At 50.7% G+C, this 16,348-nt stretch overlaps 1 protein-coding gene across 3 annotated transcripts; it reads left to right on the top strand.

The window, feature by feature from the left end:
- The first annotated feature begins 663 nt into the window (after positions 1–663).
- Positions 664–8,635, top strand: FN3KRP (fructosamine 3 kinase related protein). Of its 3 annotated transcripts, none has more exons than XM_027517764.1 (6): positions 664–867; positions 4,610–4,761; positions 5,138–5,229; positions 6,317–6,399; positions 7,327–7,449; positions 7,667–8,635. In XM_027517764.1, exons 1-6 carry the CDS (start codon positions 727–729, stop codon positions 8,003–8,005), a joined length of 930 nt encoding a protein of 309 aa, XP_027373565.1. In that variant the 5' UTR covers positions 664–726; the 3' UTR covers positions 8,006–8,635. The 3 variants fall into 3 exon arrangements, with proteins under 3 accessions (XP_027373565.1, XP_027373567.1, XP_027373566.1); XM_027517766.1 differs by having other exon boundaries at positions 675–867; positions 8,312–8,635; XM_027517765.1 differs by having other exon boundaries at positions 682–867; positions 4,615–4,761.
- The last annotated feature ends 7,713 nt before the right edge of the window (positions 8,636–16,348 follow it).

The following is a 16,348-nucleotide window of genomic DNA, read 5'->3' as shown; positions in this document are numbered from 1 at the left end:
AATTCTCAACTTTTAGGCTGTGTTTGTTTGTTTGTTTTTTTCAGTCGACGGAATAAAGACTTAATTCAGCCCTCAAACCTCAAATCATTAAAAGCTAGTTGGGAGACTGAAGATAATTGGATGTGTGGGAGCTATGTCGCTTCAGTCACGTCCCACCCTTTGTGACCCCATGGACTGTAACCCGCTAGGCTCCTCTGTCCATGGGATTCTCCAGGCAAGAATACTGGAGTGGGTTGCTGTGCCCTTTTCCAAGGGATCTTCCAGACCCAGGGATCGAACTCCTGTCTCTTAGGTCTCCTGCATTGGCAGGGGGCGCGGGGTGGGGGGGGGGGTTCTTTACCCCTAGCGCCACCTGGGAAGCCCTGCAAACAAACAAACGACAGCATTCTGTAGGGTGTTACAGAAGCGTCCAGGTCGAGAAAGTCTCTGGGAGGGGTGATGCTCAGCCGGTGAGGTGATGAGGGGCCGGAGCAGGACGCAGTGTCACGGGCAGGTCACAGGTCAGGTCAGGGGAAAGGTCTCGGCGAGGCCCCTGGCAGGGAGAGTCACCAGGGTCTCGGGGCTGCGGGAGCACGACACGGCCCCGCCCCGACCTCAGGTCGCCCCGCCCCTCCATCCCCGCGCGCTCCGGCCGGTCCCGCCCCTCAACCAATCCCCGCGCGCCGCCGTGGCGTCGCGGCGCCTGCGTGCGGCCTGAGGCGGGTCGGCGGCCCCGGCGCGGGGAACATGGAGGAGCTACTGAAGCGGGAGCTGGGCTGCGATTCCGTCAAGGCTACGGGTCACTCGGGTGGCGGATGCATTAGCCAGGGCCAGAGTTACGACACGGACAAGGGGCGAGTGTTTGTAAAAGTGAACTCCAAGCCGGAGGTCAGGGTCGCCGCGGGTGCGGGTTGGGGGGCGGGGCCGGGCCGAGGGTCCGTGTTCCTAGGCCCTCGTCCGGGCTCGCGGGTGGGGGCCGGTCTGGAGTTGGGGTCCGTGTCCGAGCCTGGGCCGTTGGCTGAGGAGGCGCTCGGTCACCCATGTCATCGTCGGGCCGGCTTGGACTTTTTGGGCCTCCGCGGCTCAGCTCTGCGGCCCCTCGAACCCTTGGGAGGTCGGTGCGTGTCCAGGCCGGTCCGGCGCGAGCCTCTGCCACTACTGGGACGCTGTGGATGGTTTTCCTGCGCGACCTAGGTGGCCGCTGCCTTGAAAGTCCATTGTTTGGCGAGTTTTGAATAAGGACAGGTAACAGAAACCCCTTGTCTTGGGGTTTATTTGAACTTGCAGAGATCAAAACCCTTTCTGAGTATTGGCAGTAATGAGGCTTTCGTCCTCAGGGCTAGTGTAACACTCCCGCACTCTGGGCCGCTTTAAACCCGAACATGTGCTTTTCGGGGTCTGGTCTTGGAGGCTGGACGTCCAAGAACGTGGTGAGGCCTCCTATCCTGGTGTGAAGGCCACTTCTCCCCGTGACCCCATGTGGCAGAGGGCCCAGGAGAGCTCTCTGGGATCTCTTACAGGGGCTCTAATCTTCCCATGAGGGCTCCACCCCTGTGGCCTGGTCACTTCCCAAGGCACCGCCTCCTAACACCATTACATTGGGGGTTAGGTTTCAACCTGTGAATTTTCGGGAGCCACATTCAATCCCTAGGGCCACCCCTCCATTCTGTTTATATCCGAACGTTTTCTCAAGTGTTCGAGTATAAAATAGGTGAGCTTCCCTGCTGAAGTTTACTTACTCTGGGATGTCCCTTCTTTGCACGCTTTGGGTGGGTCGTGCCTGTAATGTTAGCTGGGAGGTCCCGGATGGCTCTAGTAGGCAGGGAGCAGGACTGGCAATACCTTGTTTCAAATAGGGCTGAAGGCACTGACCCCAGTACCGGGACCTGTGTGTTGCACACCCTCAGCCCTTCAGAGAATCCCACCCTGCATAGTGTGGGATGATCTCTTTCTGGATAGATGCTGTTCTCTCAAGACCAGCTTTCAACTCTTTGTTCTACAGAGATCAGCTCCATGTCATCCTGTACATCCCTTCTATAGGAATTTGGCAAATAACGGTCCTTGAAGTTGCTCTTTTCCATTGGTTTCCCCCTAGCAGTACTAATGTAGTGGAGGTGTCCTTCCTTCCTTTCTATCACAGGCCTTCTCAGAGTTCTTTTTCTATTATGTGGCTCCGTCCTTTTCATGTCTGTATTTTCACTGTCATTAGCATTTGTAATAATTCAAAACTTGGTATGGATTACAGGGAAGCAAATGGTTTCCAGCAATTAAAATGGAACCACTCAGCAGTGCTTTTTAAACGTTGTCTTTCTGCTACTATTTCTTCAAGTTGTTGTTTTTTATTTTGTCATCAGGGTCTATTTTATTTTTGCTAGTCTTCACATAAGTTCTTTCTAATCCTTTGGTAGATAGTTTCAAACAGGTCTCTTTCTAGTTTGCTTGGATAGATACTTGTGTGAGTTATGCAGATGTACCGGCTATAGCAGAAACATTTGCTGATTGTGTGGAAAATAGGACTCTCTTTATGCTTTGTATTTTAGGAGGTGAAATGTCTTCTGGACTCTTCTAAGAGAAGACTACACAGCTGCTTTTCTGTTTTCCTTCTCACTCTCTGCTCGAATGACCTGGTCTGAGTTTTTCCTCCTCATTATGCTTATCTGTCCTTTGCATGCTTGTATATTTGGTTTTCTCTCATGTTCCTCTCCTAAGTCCTGGACCTTTTGTAACTCTGCACCCCAACTGATGCTTACTTTGCCCTGGTCCCACTCTGGAGGAGTGGTTTTAGGGTTAGACACTTAGGACTGTGTGGTAGTAGACACTTCTGTGAGGGAGCCTTGGCTCTAGCTGGGTTCACAGACCCTTCTTCACCTCTCCCTGCATTTTTTTTTTAAATAAAAATTTTTTAAAATTCGATTCCTTACTTTATGCTGCACAGCAGTGCTTTAGTACAAAGTACATCCTGGGCCCAGGTGTGTTCCTTCATCTTCAGAGAATGCTATGAAAATTCTCCTTAAGACACAGTTCTTATCTTACTTCTCACCAACCTTAGCTCCCCAAGGTGGTGTACTAATAATTTGTAAAGTGTTTAGAATGGACTGTGTTAACTATTAGCTGCTAACTCAGTTAATTACAGCAGCAAACCTATGAAATTGGTACCGTTAATAACTCCATTTTACAGATGAGGAAACCAAGGTCACAGAATTAGTAACTATGAGGGATAGAAGTAGAAGAATATCCTGGGTCACTGTTTGTAGTGAACCCAAACTGGAAGCCCAGCGTCCTTCATTGGACGAACACATTTTAGAACCTTTGCTCTACAGAACAGGGATAATAAACTCTCTTGATGCAACAGCATTACAAATGCAGTGTGAAATGAAGAGGCCTGACTGTCTGCCTCTGTGTAGATAACAAAACAGATGGACAGATGCACTGGTGGGGCGGCAGTGTCTGGGCGGAAAGGAGTGCCAGGCGGCTGTCATGTGGATGTGCTGATTTTGGGAGAATTAGAGTTGGATGCTTTTGAGTTTGCAGTTTTCTTCTTATATGTCTGTAGAAATTTTACTCTAAAAAAAAAAAAAATACTTTAAAGAGGAGGAATTACCTAACCTGGTAAGTTAGGGAAGATTTCTCTGAGAAATAAAAATTTTTATTAAGTTGAAATGTGAAGCATGACAAGGAGGGGGCTGACTTAGCAAAAAGAATGGGGAGGGGTGTTCCACGCAGAGGTGACATGGCATCTGGAGGTCTACAGGCTGGAGGCGGCTGGGGATCTCTGAGGAACTGAGGCTATAATCCAGGAGCAAAATGTGTGTGCCGGCCTAGAAGTGTGGGGGTGGAGCCTGGGTACGGGCTCAGATGAGGGTGCAGGGGAGTGGGCAGAGCCAGACCCTGTGGGGCTGTCACTCAGGAAGTGGGGTGACAGCTTGGAGTGTGTTCCAGGGTGAGATTTGCCTTCCAAAAGCAGGAGCAAGGACTTTTGAACTAGAAATGGGAAAGGCGATGGTGATGAAGTAGTGTCCGGTGCTAGGAGATGCCATAGGATTTGATGGTCCATTCAGGTGAGAAGTGTCCCCAGCTTGGTGGCACCTACAGTTGAGGGCCACCTGTGCCTGAGGGCCGAGTGGGACAGGATTATGGTTGAGGTCCTGTGCGAGGAGGACCCATGCACAGTCCAGTTGCGCACCAGGCGTAGGTTCCTCCCTCTGGAGAGACGGGGATCAGTGATGGCATACGTGCTCAGTCGTGTCCAACCCTTTTGCAACCATAGCCCACTAGGCTCCTCTGTCCATGGGATTCTCCAGGCAAGAATGCTAGAATGGGTTGCCACACCCTTCTCCCGGAGGTCTTCATGACCCAGGAATCAAATCTGTCTCCTGCGTTGGCAGATGTGTTCTTTACTACTGTGCCACCTGGGAAGCCCAACGACAACATAAACATACACAAAACTGGCAAGCACAATCCCTTTAATTCCTACGCAGCTTCAGAAGGTATAATCTGCTGTACTGAAAGGCGAAAAAGCTGTCCTTTCTGTTGAGTCTGCAGAGAGCCTTGGTTGTGGTGCTGGAGAAAACATGTCCACACAGAACCTTGCTCTCCCTCCTCCTCCCCTCCCTTGTTATTTCTCTGGCAGGCCAGAAGGATGTTTGAAGGCGAGGTGGCAAGTTTAACTGCCATCCTAAGGACAGGCACAGTGAAGGTGCCCAAACCCATCAAGGTCCTTGACGCCCCAGGAGGTGGCAGCATGCTGGTGATGGAGCATTTGGACATGCGGCATCTGAGCAGGTGCGTCCTGGCAGCTTCATCCCTGGGTGGCTTTGTCCTTCCTCTGAGTGGGAAGCTTGCAGTTGGGGCTACAGTTCTGCAGGATGTGATAGAAGAAACCCGTGACCCCCACACATCCCTGGGTCCTGCAGAATGAGCATCATGTACTCTGAGGGCCAAAGGCAAACAGGAGAGGAATCCTGTGCTGAGATGCTGACAGAGGACTGATGAGATCCTTTTTTGAGGATGCTCCTGTGAGGTCCTCTGTTCCCCCTTGCTTCACCAGAAGAGACTCTCTTCTCACTGCCTCACCTGCTTCATGTCGCTTGAGATCTTTCAGTTAGAGGTGGGTCCCCATTTGTGCCACATGTTTAGTGCCTGCCTTTTGGTTTCACAGTCATGCTGCAAAGCTTGGCACCCAGCTGGCAGATCTACACCTAGACAACAAGAGGCTTGGAGAGACTCTCCAGAAGGAGGCTGGCATAGTAGGTACGGCTGTGGGCCCGAGGGGACAGCCCCCCACCAGACAGAGGAAGACATCTGGCCAGTATGGGTGTGTGGGCAGAGTTGTGCTGCTGCTGTGTGTGGGCAGACCTGTGTTGCTGCCACAGGAAAGGAGTGTAAACCCAAGGCTGCATATTTGGTGTGCAGTAAACAGTGAATACAACTAGTGTGTTGTTTCAAAAATGCATTTGAAAGACAGGAAATATCTCTGGAACTCGAAACTCCATCATATTATAGTTCCTTTGATCTCTCACTCTCCAGAAGAAAGCCTATCCAAGTTTCTCTGGCTTACCATACCATGCCTTTTCTTCTAGGAACAGTCACACATGAGGCTCAGAATGAGAGCCCTCACGACTGACCTTTTTAGAGAGCCTAGTGTGGTGGTGGCACTGAGGGTGTCTTCCAGGATTTTCATCCTTTGACATTGGATAATTCATGTGTAGCCCAGATGGTTTCTCCGCCAGGCAAAGTAGCAGACACAGCAGGAACAGATGACCAAGAATGTACTGTCCTAGGGGAATTCCCTGAAGATCCAGCGGTTAAGACTCTCCCACTACAAGGGGCACAGATTCGATCCCTGAATGGAACTAAGATCCCTCATGGCATGTGGCCAAAAAATAAATTAGAAAAGACAGCCTCGTCACCTCCACCCACATGTAGTTCAGGCCTTCAGGATTTGCTTTGAGTTTGGGAAGCTGCAGAGGATGACCTTTTACAAGCACAGTGGCTTATCTCCCATAAGTGACAGATGCTAAAGTGGCCACTGGAAGCCATTCTTTGCTGTTGGGTCATGGGGTGGATTCCCTCCTTGTTGGGACACAGGGTTGTTGTCGCTCCTCTGATGCCTCTCCTGGGAAGCAGTGGATGTCCTGGATCGTTGACTCTGATGGGGCAAGCTCTGTTCTGGGCCCTGATAGTGCATGGAGGCCAGGACCCTTGTCTGTCTCTGGAAGAGGATCCGGAGTGGAGAAGGGCACGCTGAGGTCAGGCCTCAGAGCTTCTCTGGACTTCCAGAGCAGGCCCCAGGGGAGCAGGGGGATTGTCATCTCTCTGGTTTCCTTTTGCTCGAAAGGAAGAAGAGATGAGCTGGTGGCACGGCCCTTTGTAGCCCAGTTCGGGTTTGACGTGGTGACGTGCTGCGGGTACCTCCCCCAGGTGAGTGACACCAGTGCTTTGCCCGTATTTCCTAGTCGCGTCAACCATTTAGAAACAGCCTCATTTTTGGTGAAATTTGGTGAACGGTCTTTGCTCCTTTTTTTTTTCTTTGCTAATGAAAGAGGTCGACATGGAGAGTGTCCACCTCACATGTTGCTGCTGCTGCTGCTGCTGCTGCTAAGTCGCTTCAGTCATGTCTGACTCTGTGCGACCCCATAGACAGCAGCCCACCAGGCTCCCCTGTCCCTGGGATTCTCCAGGCAAGAGTACTGGAGTGGGTTGCCATTTCCTTCTTCAATGCGTGAAAGTGAAAAGTGAAAGTGAAGTCGCTCAGTCGTGTCCGACTCTTTTAGACCCCATGGACTGCAGCCCACCAGGCCCCTCCGTCCATGGGATTTGCCAGGCAAGAGTACTGGAGTGGGGTGCCATTACCTTCTCCACCTCACATGCTAGGTCAGCTCAAAGGAGCCAGGAAGGACTAACAGGATGCTGGATACCAAGGGGGCTGAAAATAGAAAGTTAAACAGTGTTTGATTTTAAATTGGAGACTCCTAAAGGTAGTGCAATGGAAAGGAACTATAAGTTTGCGTTTTATGATTTTGAGGTTGGCTGCCCTGGGGGTTTCAGCCCAGGGAGCCACACTTGGGGCAAGTGGGTAGGATGGTGGCCATGCCCCCCGAGGAGAAGCAAGCAGCTCCCTGGGAGGGCCGCACTGAGTAACCTACAGGGCACTGTCCACTTGGTTCAGATCTTGAGGTGTTGTGGGAGGTTGTCCAGGTGCCTGCTGTCCCTGCATGTCCTCTAGACCCCAGGCTGCCGGGTCAGCTCCCCTGCTTCACACCTGTCCCTGTAGTGGCGCCTCTGGGGGTCAGCCCTCCCAACCCTGGCTCTGGCACCTTCCCCTGAGCTCTGCTGTCACCCACACAGGTGAACGACTGGCAGCAGGACTGGGTCACTTTCTATGCCCGGCAGCGCATTCAGCCCCAGATGGACCTGGTAGAGCAGAGGTCTGGTGACAGGGAGGCCCGTGAGCTCTGGGCTGCTCTGCAGGTGAGTGTCCATCTCCCCGAGCCCTCCCCCCCGACCCCAACCTGTGCCCATCATGTCCTGCAGGTGCTGTGGCCAACGCAGCCACCTTGGTGTGGGTCAGGACAGGAGGTGGGTGTGTCTGTGTACCAACCAGGCACCGGGAGCCACACTCAAAAAAGCCCATGTGTCCCTCCCACACGCATCGATCACTTTGCTGAGGCTGCATTTACCCTGGCAGTTAAAGATCCCCGACCTGTTCCATGATCTGGACATCATCCCAGCCCTGCTCCACGGAGACCTCTGGGGAGGAAACGTAGCGGAGGATTCCTCTGGCCCCATCATCTTTGACCCTGCTTCCTTCTATGGCCACTCGGAGTATGAGCTGGCAATAGCTGGCATGTTTGGGGGCTTCAGTAGCGCCTTCTACTCCGCCTACCACAGCAAAATCCCCAAGGCTCCAGGCTTTGAGAAGCGCCTGAAGCTGTATCAGCTCTTCCACTACTTAAACCACTGGAATCACTTTGGATCCGGGTACAGGGGGTCCTCCCTCAGCATCATGAGGAATCTCGTCACCTGAGCTCGGGAGGGAGGCCGGAGTCCTGGTCCCTAGATCCTAACCGGACCCCTGTGGCCAGGCTCTCCTACCCTGGAATAGCTTCAGACCAATTTTCCCAGCCTCGTATATAAAGTATGTGACATCTCAGGAGAAAGCTTTTCTCACCCTAAAGTTAGACTTCATAGCTGGATGCAGCTGCACTAGAAATTGGTGTGAACCAAGGGACCAGTGGAGGGTGGGCTGCATTTAACCTGCAGCTGCCCCAAAGGTAGAGAAGGGAGGTGGCCAGAGTGCCAGGCGCTGCCACCAAGGGCATCTTCCCTCCAGCTCCCCATCTCTGCAGGAGTGACTGGTATCCAAGGTAATGCTTCTTGGTGGGTCAGACTTGATTGTGGACATGAAGGCATTGTCCTGGGAGCACCTCCTGATGACCAGTTCCAAACCAAATACACCCCCTTTCCTCTGTGCCGCCGCTGGACTGCTCATTTCTACAGCTTGTGAGCTGTTGTTCATCGGCACTGTAGAAACCGGTACTACAGCGGTGGTTTCCCTCCTTCAGTCTTGAAGTGGTGAGAAATGTTCACGAATGCCACTGATGCTAACAAATCCTTTTGCGTAAAAACTTGAATAAACTTCAAATGGCTTCAGTGATGTGTGAGACTGTATTTTCCTCATTTACGTTCTCTCCTGTGTATTGGTGCTGTTTGCCAGGAAACTCTCGTAATGTGACAATAAGTACAACTGTTGTTTCTTAAAAAAACACTTTTTTTTCTTGGCTTTGCTCAGTAAGAGAATAGCTCAGAGCTTCCAGATAAGGGCAGGTGTAGCCTGAGGACTTGCTGCTACCAGTTTAACTGCTGTTGTTATCACCTTATGAGATTTGCTTAATGGTAAAGGGAGGTTGCGGAGAAGGCGATGGCACCCCACTCCAGTACTCTTGCCTGGCAAATCCCATTGACGGAGGAGCCTGGTGGGCTGCAGTCCATGGGGTCTAAAAGAGTCGGACACGACTGAGCGACTTCACTTTCACTTTTCACTTTCCTGCATTGGAGAAGGAAATGGCAACCCACTCCAGTATTCTTTCCTGGAGAATCCCAGGGACGGCGGAGCCTGGTGGGCTGCTGTCTCTGTGGTCGCACAGAGTCAGACACGACTGAAGCGACATAGCAGCAGCAAAGGGAGGTTGAAAGTAACTCTCAAATTTCATTTCAAGGAAGAAGCCGATGGGTGGCCCCTACTAGTTCTGGCTTGGGCCTTGGAGGACACTGGTGTTAGAGGGGACAGTTTCTCATGACGAAGGTCCAAGGGGATACATCCATGTTTGCCCCTTGTCTGTTTTTTGTTTCTGGGTCAGGGCTCCTCAGTGGAATTCAGAAATGGAACTAATGGCTTCAGAGTTTGGTTTTTGGGAGAGGATTGTGACTTCTTTTTTTTGGCTGCATTGAGTCTCAGCTGCAGCACTCAGGATCTTTTCATTGTGTGTGCTGGCTCAGTGGCCCCTTGGCAAGTGGGGTCTTGGTTCCCCAACCAGGGGTCGAACCTGCCTCCCCTGCATTGGAAGGAGGATTCTTAACCACTGGACCACCAGGGAAGTCCCAGTTACCTCTTTTAAAAAATCATTTTAATTGTTACTCTTTTTAAAATTAGTGTCATTTATTGATGTTTCTTCACTGTATTGGCGCAGTGGCATGAGAAAATACATAAATAAAAATTCTCCATGCACAAAGGGTGTCTGATTGACCGAAGATGACACGGGAAGAATGTGTTTTGGTCAGAGGACATTCCTCACTGTGCTCGGGGGCTGAGGTTGGCCCAGTAGGGCACCTGCAGTGAAACTTCCAAGCAAGATCGGGTGCCCCAGATCAGGCCCAGCCTGGGCCAGGAGGCATGTTGGGGAGAAACCTGTCCCCTCCCACCCCTCAGCAGGCATCCCTGGCTCCTTTTCTCCTCCTGGGGCCCCGGCCCTGAGCTGAGAAATCCCACCAGGTGGATGGGGGGGTGGGGCTGTGCCTGGGGGTCCATCAGTGAGTTCCCACCACCCTGCAGTCCCCATGTGTCCCTCTCACTTGCGTGCTAGTTGTCCAGACTGTGACTTCTAAGAGCTTGTAGTTGTCAAAAGTTTCAAACGTAGTAATTCCTAGACTATTGTTTGCCAGAATTTTAGCACCTTTACTATGACCTTGATGTGGCTTCCCTGGTGGCTCAGATGGTATAGGATCTGCTTGCATTGCAGGAGACCCAGGTTCAATCCCTAGGTTGGGAAGATCCCTGGAGAAGGGAGTGGCTACCAGTATTCTTATTCTTGGCCTGGAGAATTCCATGGACAGAGAAGCCTGGTGGGCTACAGACCATGAAGTTGCAAAGAGTTGGACACAATTGAGTGACTTTCACTCTGACCTTGAGGAACCTGATGACTGTCTCCGTGGGAGGTTTACCCCCCCACCACCAGGTTTATCGTGATGGCATGTGTGCTGCTGTGTTCACACCTGTCATTACACAGACGTCGTTTCCCAGATGGTTTTGGTTCTGGCAGTAGCCAGACTTGAGTCTTCCTCAGAGAGAACATTCTGTGATGGAGACCTTTTGGGAGCTGCAACCCAGTGCTCCTCCTTCTCTGTGGTCTACTGGGGAGAAACAGAAGGGTTAGCAGGCAGACACTGGTGGATGTGTGTTTGTTTAGTTAGAGGATCTTAAAGGAAGGGGCTCCATTTCATGTCCCTTGTTTCACACAAACCATCCAGTGGGTGGAAGCCCCAACTGGCATTGTGGGAGTCACTAGTGACAGGGAGGCATTCCTTCTGCTCCAGTGGACTTTCCTGCAGGCCACACTCCACCCTCCAGGTTCTAAGATGGGGAGGCAGCCTGGGGAAGGGACAGGACACGGGCCCCCTGACAAGGAGGATGGTGGACCCCTTCCAGGAGAGTCATCTTGGGGCTGTGCCGCAGGGAGCAGGTGCTTCTGCCCCACAGTGGCTCCCCCGCCATGTCAGCCCAATATGACCAGGGATGAGAGCCAAGGCCAGAGCTTTGCTGGGGCGCCGCATCTTAGAGGGGCAGCCAGTCAGCGTGCTCAAGACAGGATGTTGGGGCGTATCCCAGAGCTGTGGCAGGCACTCAGGTGACAATACTGTGGTGTTTCCCAGCTTTTGTGATGGTGCCAGTATCTGTCAGCGGTTTTTTTTGCTGTGCAGCATGCAGGATCTTGGTTCTCTCACCAGGGATCAGACCTGTGCCCCCGTGCAGTGCAAGCGTAGAGTGTTAACCACAGGACCACCAGGGAAGTCCCTTCTGTCAGCTTTTTAGACTGCACTTTGCTGTGGTAGTTTATTCTAAAATAACTATTTTGGCATCTCATTTTGTATTCATAAGTATGTAAATATTCCTATATAAAGGGTTGCCAAAATTGTATAGACCTCAGGCCAAAGGCCACTGGCCTCTCCAGAGTTACTGTTTGTGGAGTGTTCTGTTCCTTGAAGGCTCCTCTGTGCGTCTGAGGAGAGGGTGGCTCAAATGGATTGGGGTGGGGGAGGTTTTGAGAGGCACGAGGGAGGTTTTGAGAGGCGCGAGTTCAAGGGGCAGGTGTGTGGCTGGCGTCCCTGCAGGGCGGCCTGCTGACCCCTTAAGGAAGGGGGAAATATGACTAGACCCTCAGGGGCTAGCTCTGGAGCTCCTGGATTCCTTGGTCACTGAGACAAGAGGAGAGGCCTGTGTCCTTTGGGGTGGTCGAGCACCTCAGGAGGCCAAGGGAGGTAGGAGCTGCCCCAGGTGCCCATGCAGGAGCTGGCTCTGGGACAGTGGCACTTACTTCTTACTGAAATAGGAATATTACATCAAAACATCTGGTTATCTGCTGCTATCAGGGCATCAGCTTTCCAGAAGGAAGTCTTCAGATAACAGAAGTTTAGCTTTCTACCCAAAGTTACTTACTTTGTATCCTTTTGATGAAAGTGGACCTGAAATATGGGCTTTTCTACCTTAAACAGAGGATGCCAGTGACCTTTACCGCCTTCATGATCAGTCTTCATTGTCCATACCATCCCCCTGTGTGCCTAAAAATGTTTCAGGTCATTTGTTTATGTTAAGGGGCCTTAGCTAGCCGTGTGCCCAGTTTATGCCCTTGACAGCATCTTGGGTGTGGGGTGCTGAGAGACCCCCTCCCCAGTTTATGGCATGTCATCACCATCATTAAGGTTTCACCTACAACTTTTCCCTTTGTCTCATTTACCACTTCCCTTTGTCCCCATATCCTTTCACCTTCCCCTCCTTCAGTTCTAACTTTCTGCTTCTGAAACATCATAAAATCATATAACTGGTGGCTTCCAGAACAGACTCGAGGCAAAGGCTGGAAGTCTCTTGGGAGTGAAGTGTGTGTCTTCAGGGCTTGGGTTTTGAGATCATTCTTGGGCTCATTCTCAGTTATTGCTCAGAGTATGAGCTGAGACAACAGAGAGAGAATGTTTGTAGAAGAGAGTCTGACCTGGGTGGGTATCCCTACTGTAAAAAGCTGGGATTCTGACAGGTCCTGTCTTGCTGTGCAAAGCCCCAGCTCAGATAAGTTGGTGGCCATGGAGGGCCCTGTCTACTGCTGTCCTGAGCCTCACGTCTTCAGGGTGTCAGAAAGACACTTGTAAATAATTGGGATTCTGTTATAGGATGATGTTATGGGATGTATTGGGCTTTCCTTGTGGCTCAACTGGTAAAGAATGAGCCTGCAATGTGGGAGACCTTGGTTCGATCCCTGGGTTGGGAAAATCCCCTGGAGAAGGGAAAGGCTACCCACCCCAGTATTCTGGCCTGGAGAATTTCATGGACTGTATAGTCCATGCGGTTGCAAAGAGTCAGACATGACTGAGTGACTTTCACTTTCACATGGGATGTATTCTGTCTGGGATTCAGAGGGAATCTGGGATATTACAGCCAAAATCAGGGAGGAAAATGCTCATTTAGAAAGAAGTTCAGTTTGTTCCAGAGAACAGTGCACCCAACTGCCAGAAGAAAGTGCCACTTTGCTCCAAACAGACGTGAATCTAGCAAACACTTAACCTGCATCACACAGGACTATATGTCTATGACGTCCTATTGGAGGAGTTAGGAACCGTCCTGGTGGACAGTCTTAGAAGCCTGGAGACCCTCCACTTCTGGTGTAATGGAAACCAAGCTGCGCTGGGGGCCAGGAGACCAGTGTGAGAGGGGACTCTTAAGTTTTACCTGAACTTTGACTCCTTCATTTCTAAAATGGGTTCAGCAGAAGACCCAAGTAGACATATCTCCAAAGAAGACATACAGATGGCCAACAGGCACATGAAAAGATGCTCGCTATTGGCTAATTGTTAGAGAAATGCAAATCAAAACAACAGTGAGGTACCTTCTCACACCAGACAGAATGGCCATCATTAAGTCTACAAATAACAAATGCTAAAGAGAATGTGGAGAAAAAGGAACCCTCCTACACTGTTGGTAGGAATGTAAATTGGTGCAGTCACTGTGGAGACCTGTATGGAGGTTTCTTAAAAAACTAAAAATAGAATTACCATGTGATCTAGCAGTCCCATGCCTGGGCAAAAACCTGGAAAAGGTGAAAACTAATTTGAAAAGATACATGTACCCCAATATTTGTAGTAGCACTCTTTACAATAGCCAAGACCTGGAAGCAATCTAAATGTCAATCAACAGATGAATGAATAAAGATGTGGTACCTGTATACAATGGAGTACTACTTAGCCATGAAAAAGAATGAACTAATGACCTTGCAACAGGATGGATGGACCTAGAGATTATCATACTTAAGTAAATCAGACAAAGACAAAATACTGTGTGATATCACTTACATGTGAAATTGAAAATAGGACAAATTAACTTACTTGTGAAACAGACATAAACAAATTTATGGTTACCAAAGAGGAAAAAGGATAGGAGGAGATAAGAGTTTGGAATTAGCAGATTCAAGCAACTATCTGTAAAGTAAGTAAACAACAAGGTCCTATTGTATAGCACAGGAAACTATCTTAATATCCCATAATAAACCATGATGGAAAAGAATATGAAACAAATATATAAATGTATAACTGAATCACTTTGCTGTACAGCAGAAATTAACATCTATTAACTATATTTCAGTAGAATATAAAAATAATATAAAAAAATTAAAAAGTAAAGGGACTTCCTTGGTGATCCAGTGGCAAAGACTCTGTGTTCCCAAAGCAGGGGACCTGGGTTGAATCGCTGGCCAGGGAACTAGATCCCAAATACTGCAGTGAAGATCAAAGGTACCCCCATGCTGCAACTAAGACCTGGTACAGTCAAATTAAATATATAAATAAATATTAAAAAAAATACAGTGGGCCCAGGTAGCAATACCCAAGGGGTTATTGGAGATTAACTCCTTGGTGGGTACCTTGCCTGTAAGCACTGCTCAGCCTGTCTAGCCTGTCTCCCAGGGTGGGGTGAGTGGGCAATTTGCTCTGTCCTCCTCCTCATGGTCTCCTAGTAAACATTTTTTTTAAGCCACGCCATGCTTTTTGTGGTATTTTAGTTCCCTGAACAGAGATCGAAGCTGCCCCCGTCAGGGGAAGCACAGAGTCCTAACCACTGGGCTGCCAGGGAATTCCTGGTCTTCCAGGGAAATTGCTTCCAAAAGTCCCTTTTGTGAGAACTAGTCTCCTGGCTGGGGTTTCCTCTTAGGCAGAAATATGTGGATATACTGAGAGTTGTTCAGACACAGTGATCAGGGATCAGAGTGGTAGGGAACTGTGGAGGGCATGGAACAGCCGCCTCATCACAGCCATCTCTGAATTCTGAAGTGACATCAGAATTCCCCTCCCTTTCCCAGAGTCTGGGTGAGGGGCATGAACCCAGAACACTTCATTGGAGGCCAGGATAGTGGTCTAGCCTCGATACCTGGACAGCGTCCACCGGCCCTGCTGGCAGCCAGGCCTCAGGACCCCAACCCCTGTCCCAGCTGCCTGATTTCAGAATGGACTGTTCAGAATGACAGCACCCAAGGGCCGGTGCTGTCAGCTGCCTCCTTGGTGCTGCTTTTCTAAATAGCATTACACCCCCCCGCCCCGAGCCTTCCCCCACGTGGAGTGGCAGGACACATTCGGTTGTGGGCTCCGTTCTCCTCAGTGCCGTCGGACTTGGTATTCATGGTAAGGGTCTGGATGAGCAGGACAGTCGCTCCTCTGCCTAGGGACCCCAGTATCTTGGCCCGGCCCACCACCATGATCCACACCCCAGACACCTTTCCTGAGGACTCTTGCAGCAGCTCCTTAAGTTTGGGCTACACCTGGGGCTGAGAGGTGCCTTCTGCACCTTTGCAGCCATCATTCTGGTTTTCGGGGAACCAGTAGCACAAGGAGACTGGCTGAAGTGAGTCAGGGGCTGCTTGGATGTGCCTGAGTCACATCTCCCATTTGAGTTTCCGACCATAAACCAAAGGTGTGGAAGGAGGGTGGGCTGGTTTGCAGTGTCAGAGTGGTTTCCTAAACACCTTTGTGCTGAGGGGTCTGCTTTCAGACCCAGGCTGCTCAGATGGGAGCTGGGAGGCCTGGGGGGTAGCCCCAGTGCCTGGGTTGGGGACCAGTAAGATGGTTTGCCCCTGCCTGGCTGCCACCTGGCATGTTCAGACCCTGCTTGGGCAAACTGTGGCCACGGCCCAGAATGGGGCTCAGTCAAGTCCAGCGTCTCCCCCAAAAGGGGGCAAGAGGGTGTTGGAGGGCAGAGCTCACAGGCACTTGACCCCAGCAACCTTGGGACTGGGTTTAGACCAAAGATTTGGAATTCCAAAAGAACAGAGAAAACAATGGAAATCATAAAGAGAACAGAAGAAGCTGAAGGCAACCTCATAGGGGTGTAGGACCTAAGTTTCCATCCTGAAAGGGCTCACCTGCCCTGCCCAGAGGAGACTCACCCTGGCCACCTCCCTGAGGAATTGTCAGGTACTGGTGATAGAGGACGGAAGGACCTCCAGAGAGACAGAACAATGTCCACACAGAGAATAAGAATCAAAATGGCTTCCAGCTTCTCAATGGCATAAGAGCTGGAAAGTGAGGTTGCAGAGCCATCTCAGTGATGCAAGAACAGCCCGGAGTTCCTTACCCAGCAGGACTGCTCATCAAGAATAAAGACATCTGCAGAAGTGCCAGAGCTCAGCTCTGCTGTCAGATTCCTTCTCAAGATGCGATAGGAGATTGGACTTAACCAGGATGAGAGGAAGAGCTGGGAGGAAGGGGACTGTCAAGGGGGAAGTCAGGCCCTTCCTGCAGATGCCACACAATCTCCTGCCCACCTGCTCTTGGGCCTGTGTGTGCAAGGGCATGTGTATGCGTTTATGCATGCCTGTGTGCAAAGACATGTGCATAGGGC

This window comes from Bos indicus x Bos taurus, chromosome 19 (assembly GCF_003369695.1).
Source record: "Bos indicus x Bos taurus breed Angus x Brahman F1 hybrid chromosome 19, Bos_hybrid_MaternalHap_v2.0, whole genome shotgun sequence".
NCBI classification, from domain to species: domain Eukaryota; kingdom Metazoa; phylum Chordata; class Mammalia; order Artiodactyla; family Bovidae; genus Bos; species Bos indicus x Bos taurus.
This window is presented reverse-complemented; position numbering and strand designations above follow the sequence as displayed.

What these genes read in the sequence shown, in the direction of transcription:
- FN3KRP (XM_027517764.1), top strand. Translation starts at nt 727, where the DNA reads ATGGAGGAGCTACTGAAGCGGGAGCTGGGCTGCGATTCCGTCAAGGCT. An exon ending in GACATGCGGCATCTGAGCAG is followed by an intron (nt 4,762 to 5,137) that starts GTGCGTCCTGGC and finishes TTGGTTTCACAG; the next exon opens with TCATGCTGCAAAGCTTGGCA. An exon ending in GCTGCGGGTACCTCCCCCAG is followed by an intron (nt 6,400 to 7,326) that starts GTGAGTGACACC and finishes TCACCCACACAG; the next exon opens with GTGAACGACTGGCAGCAGGA.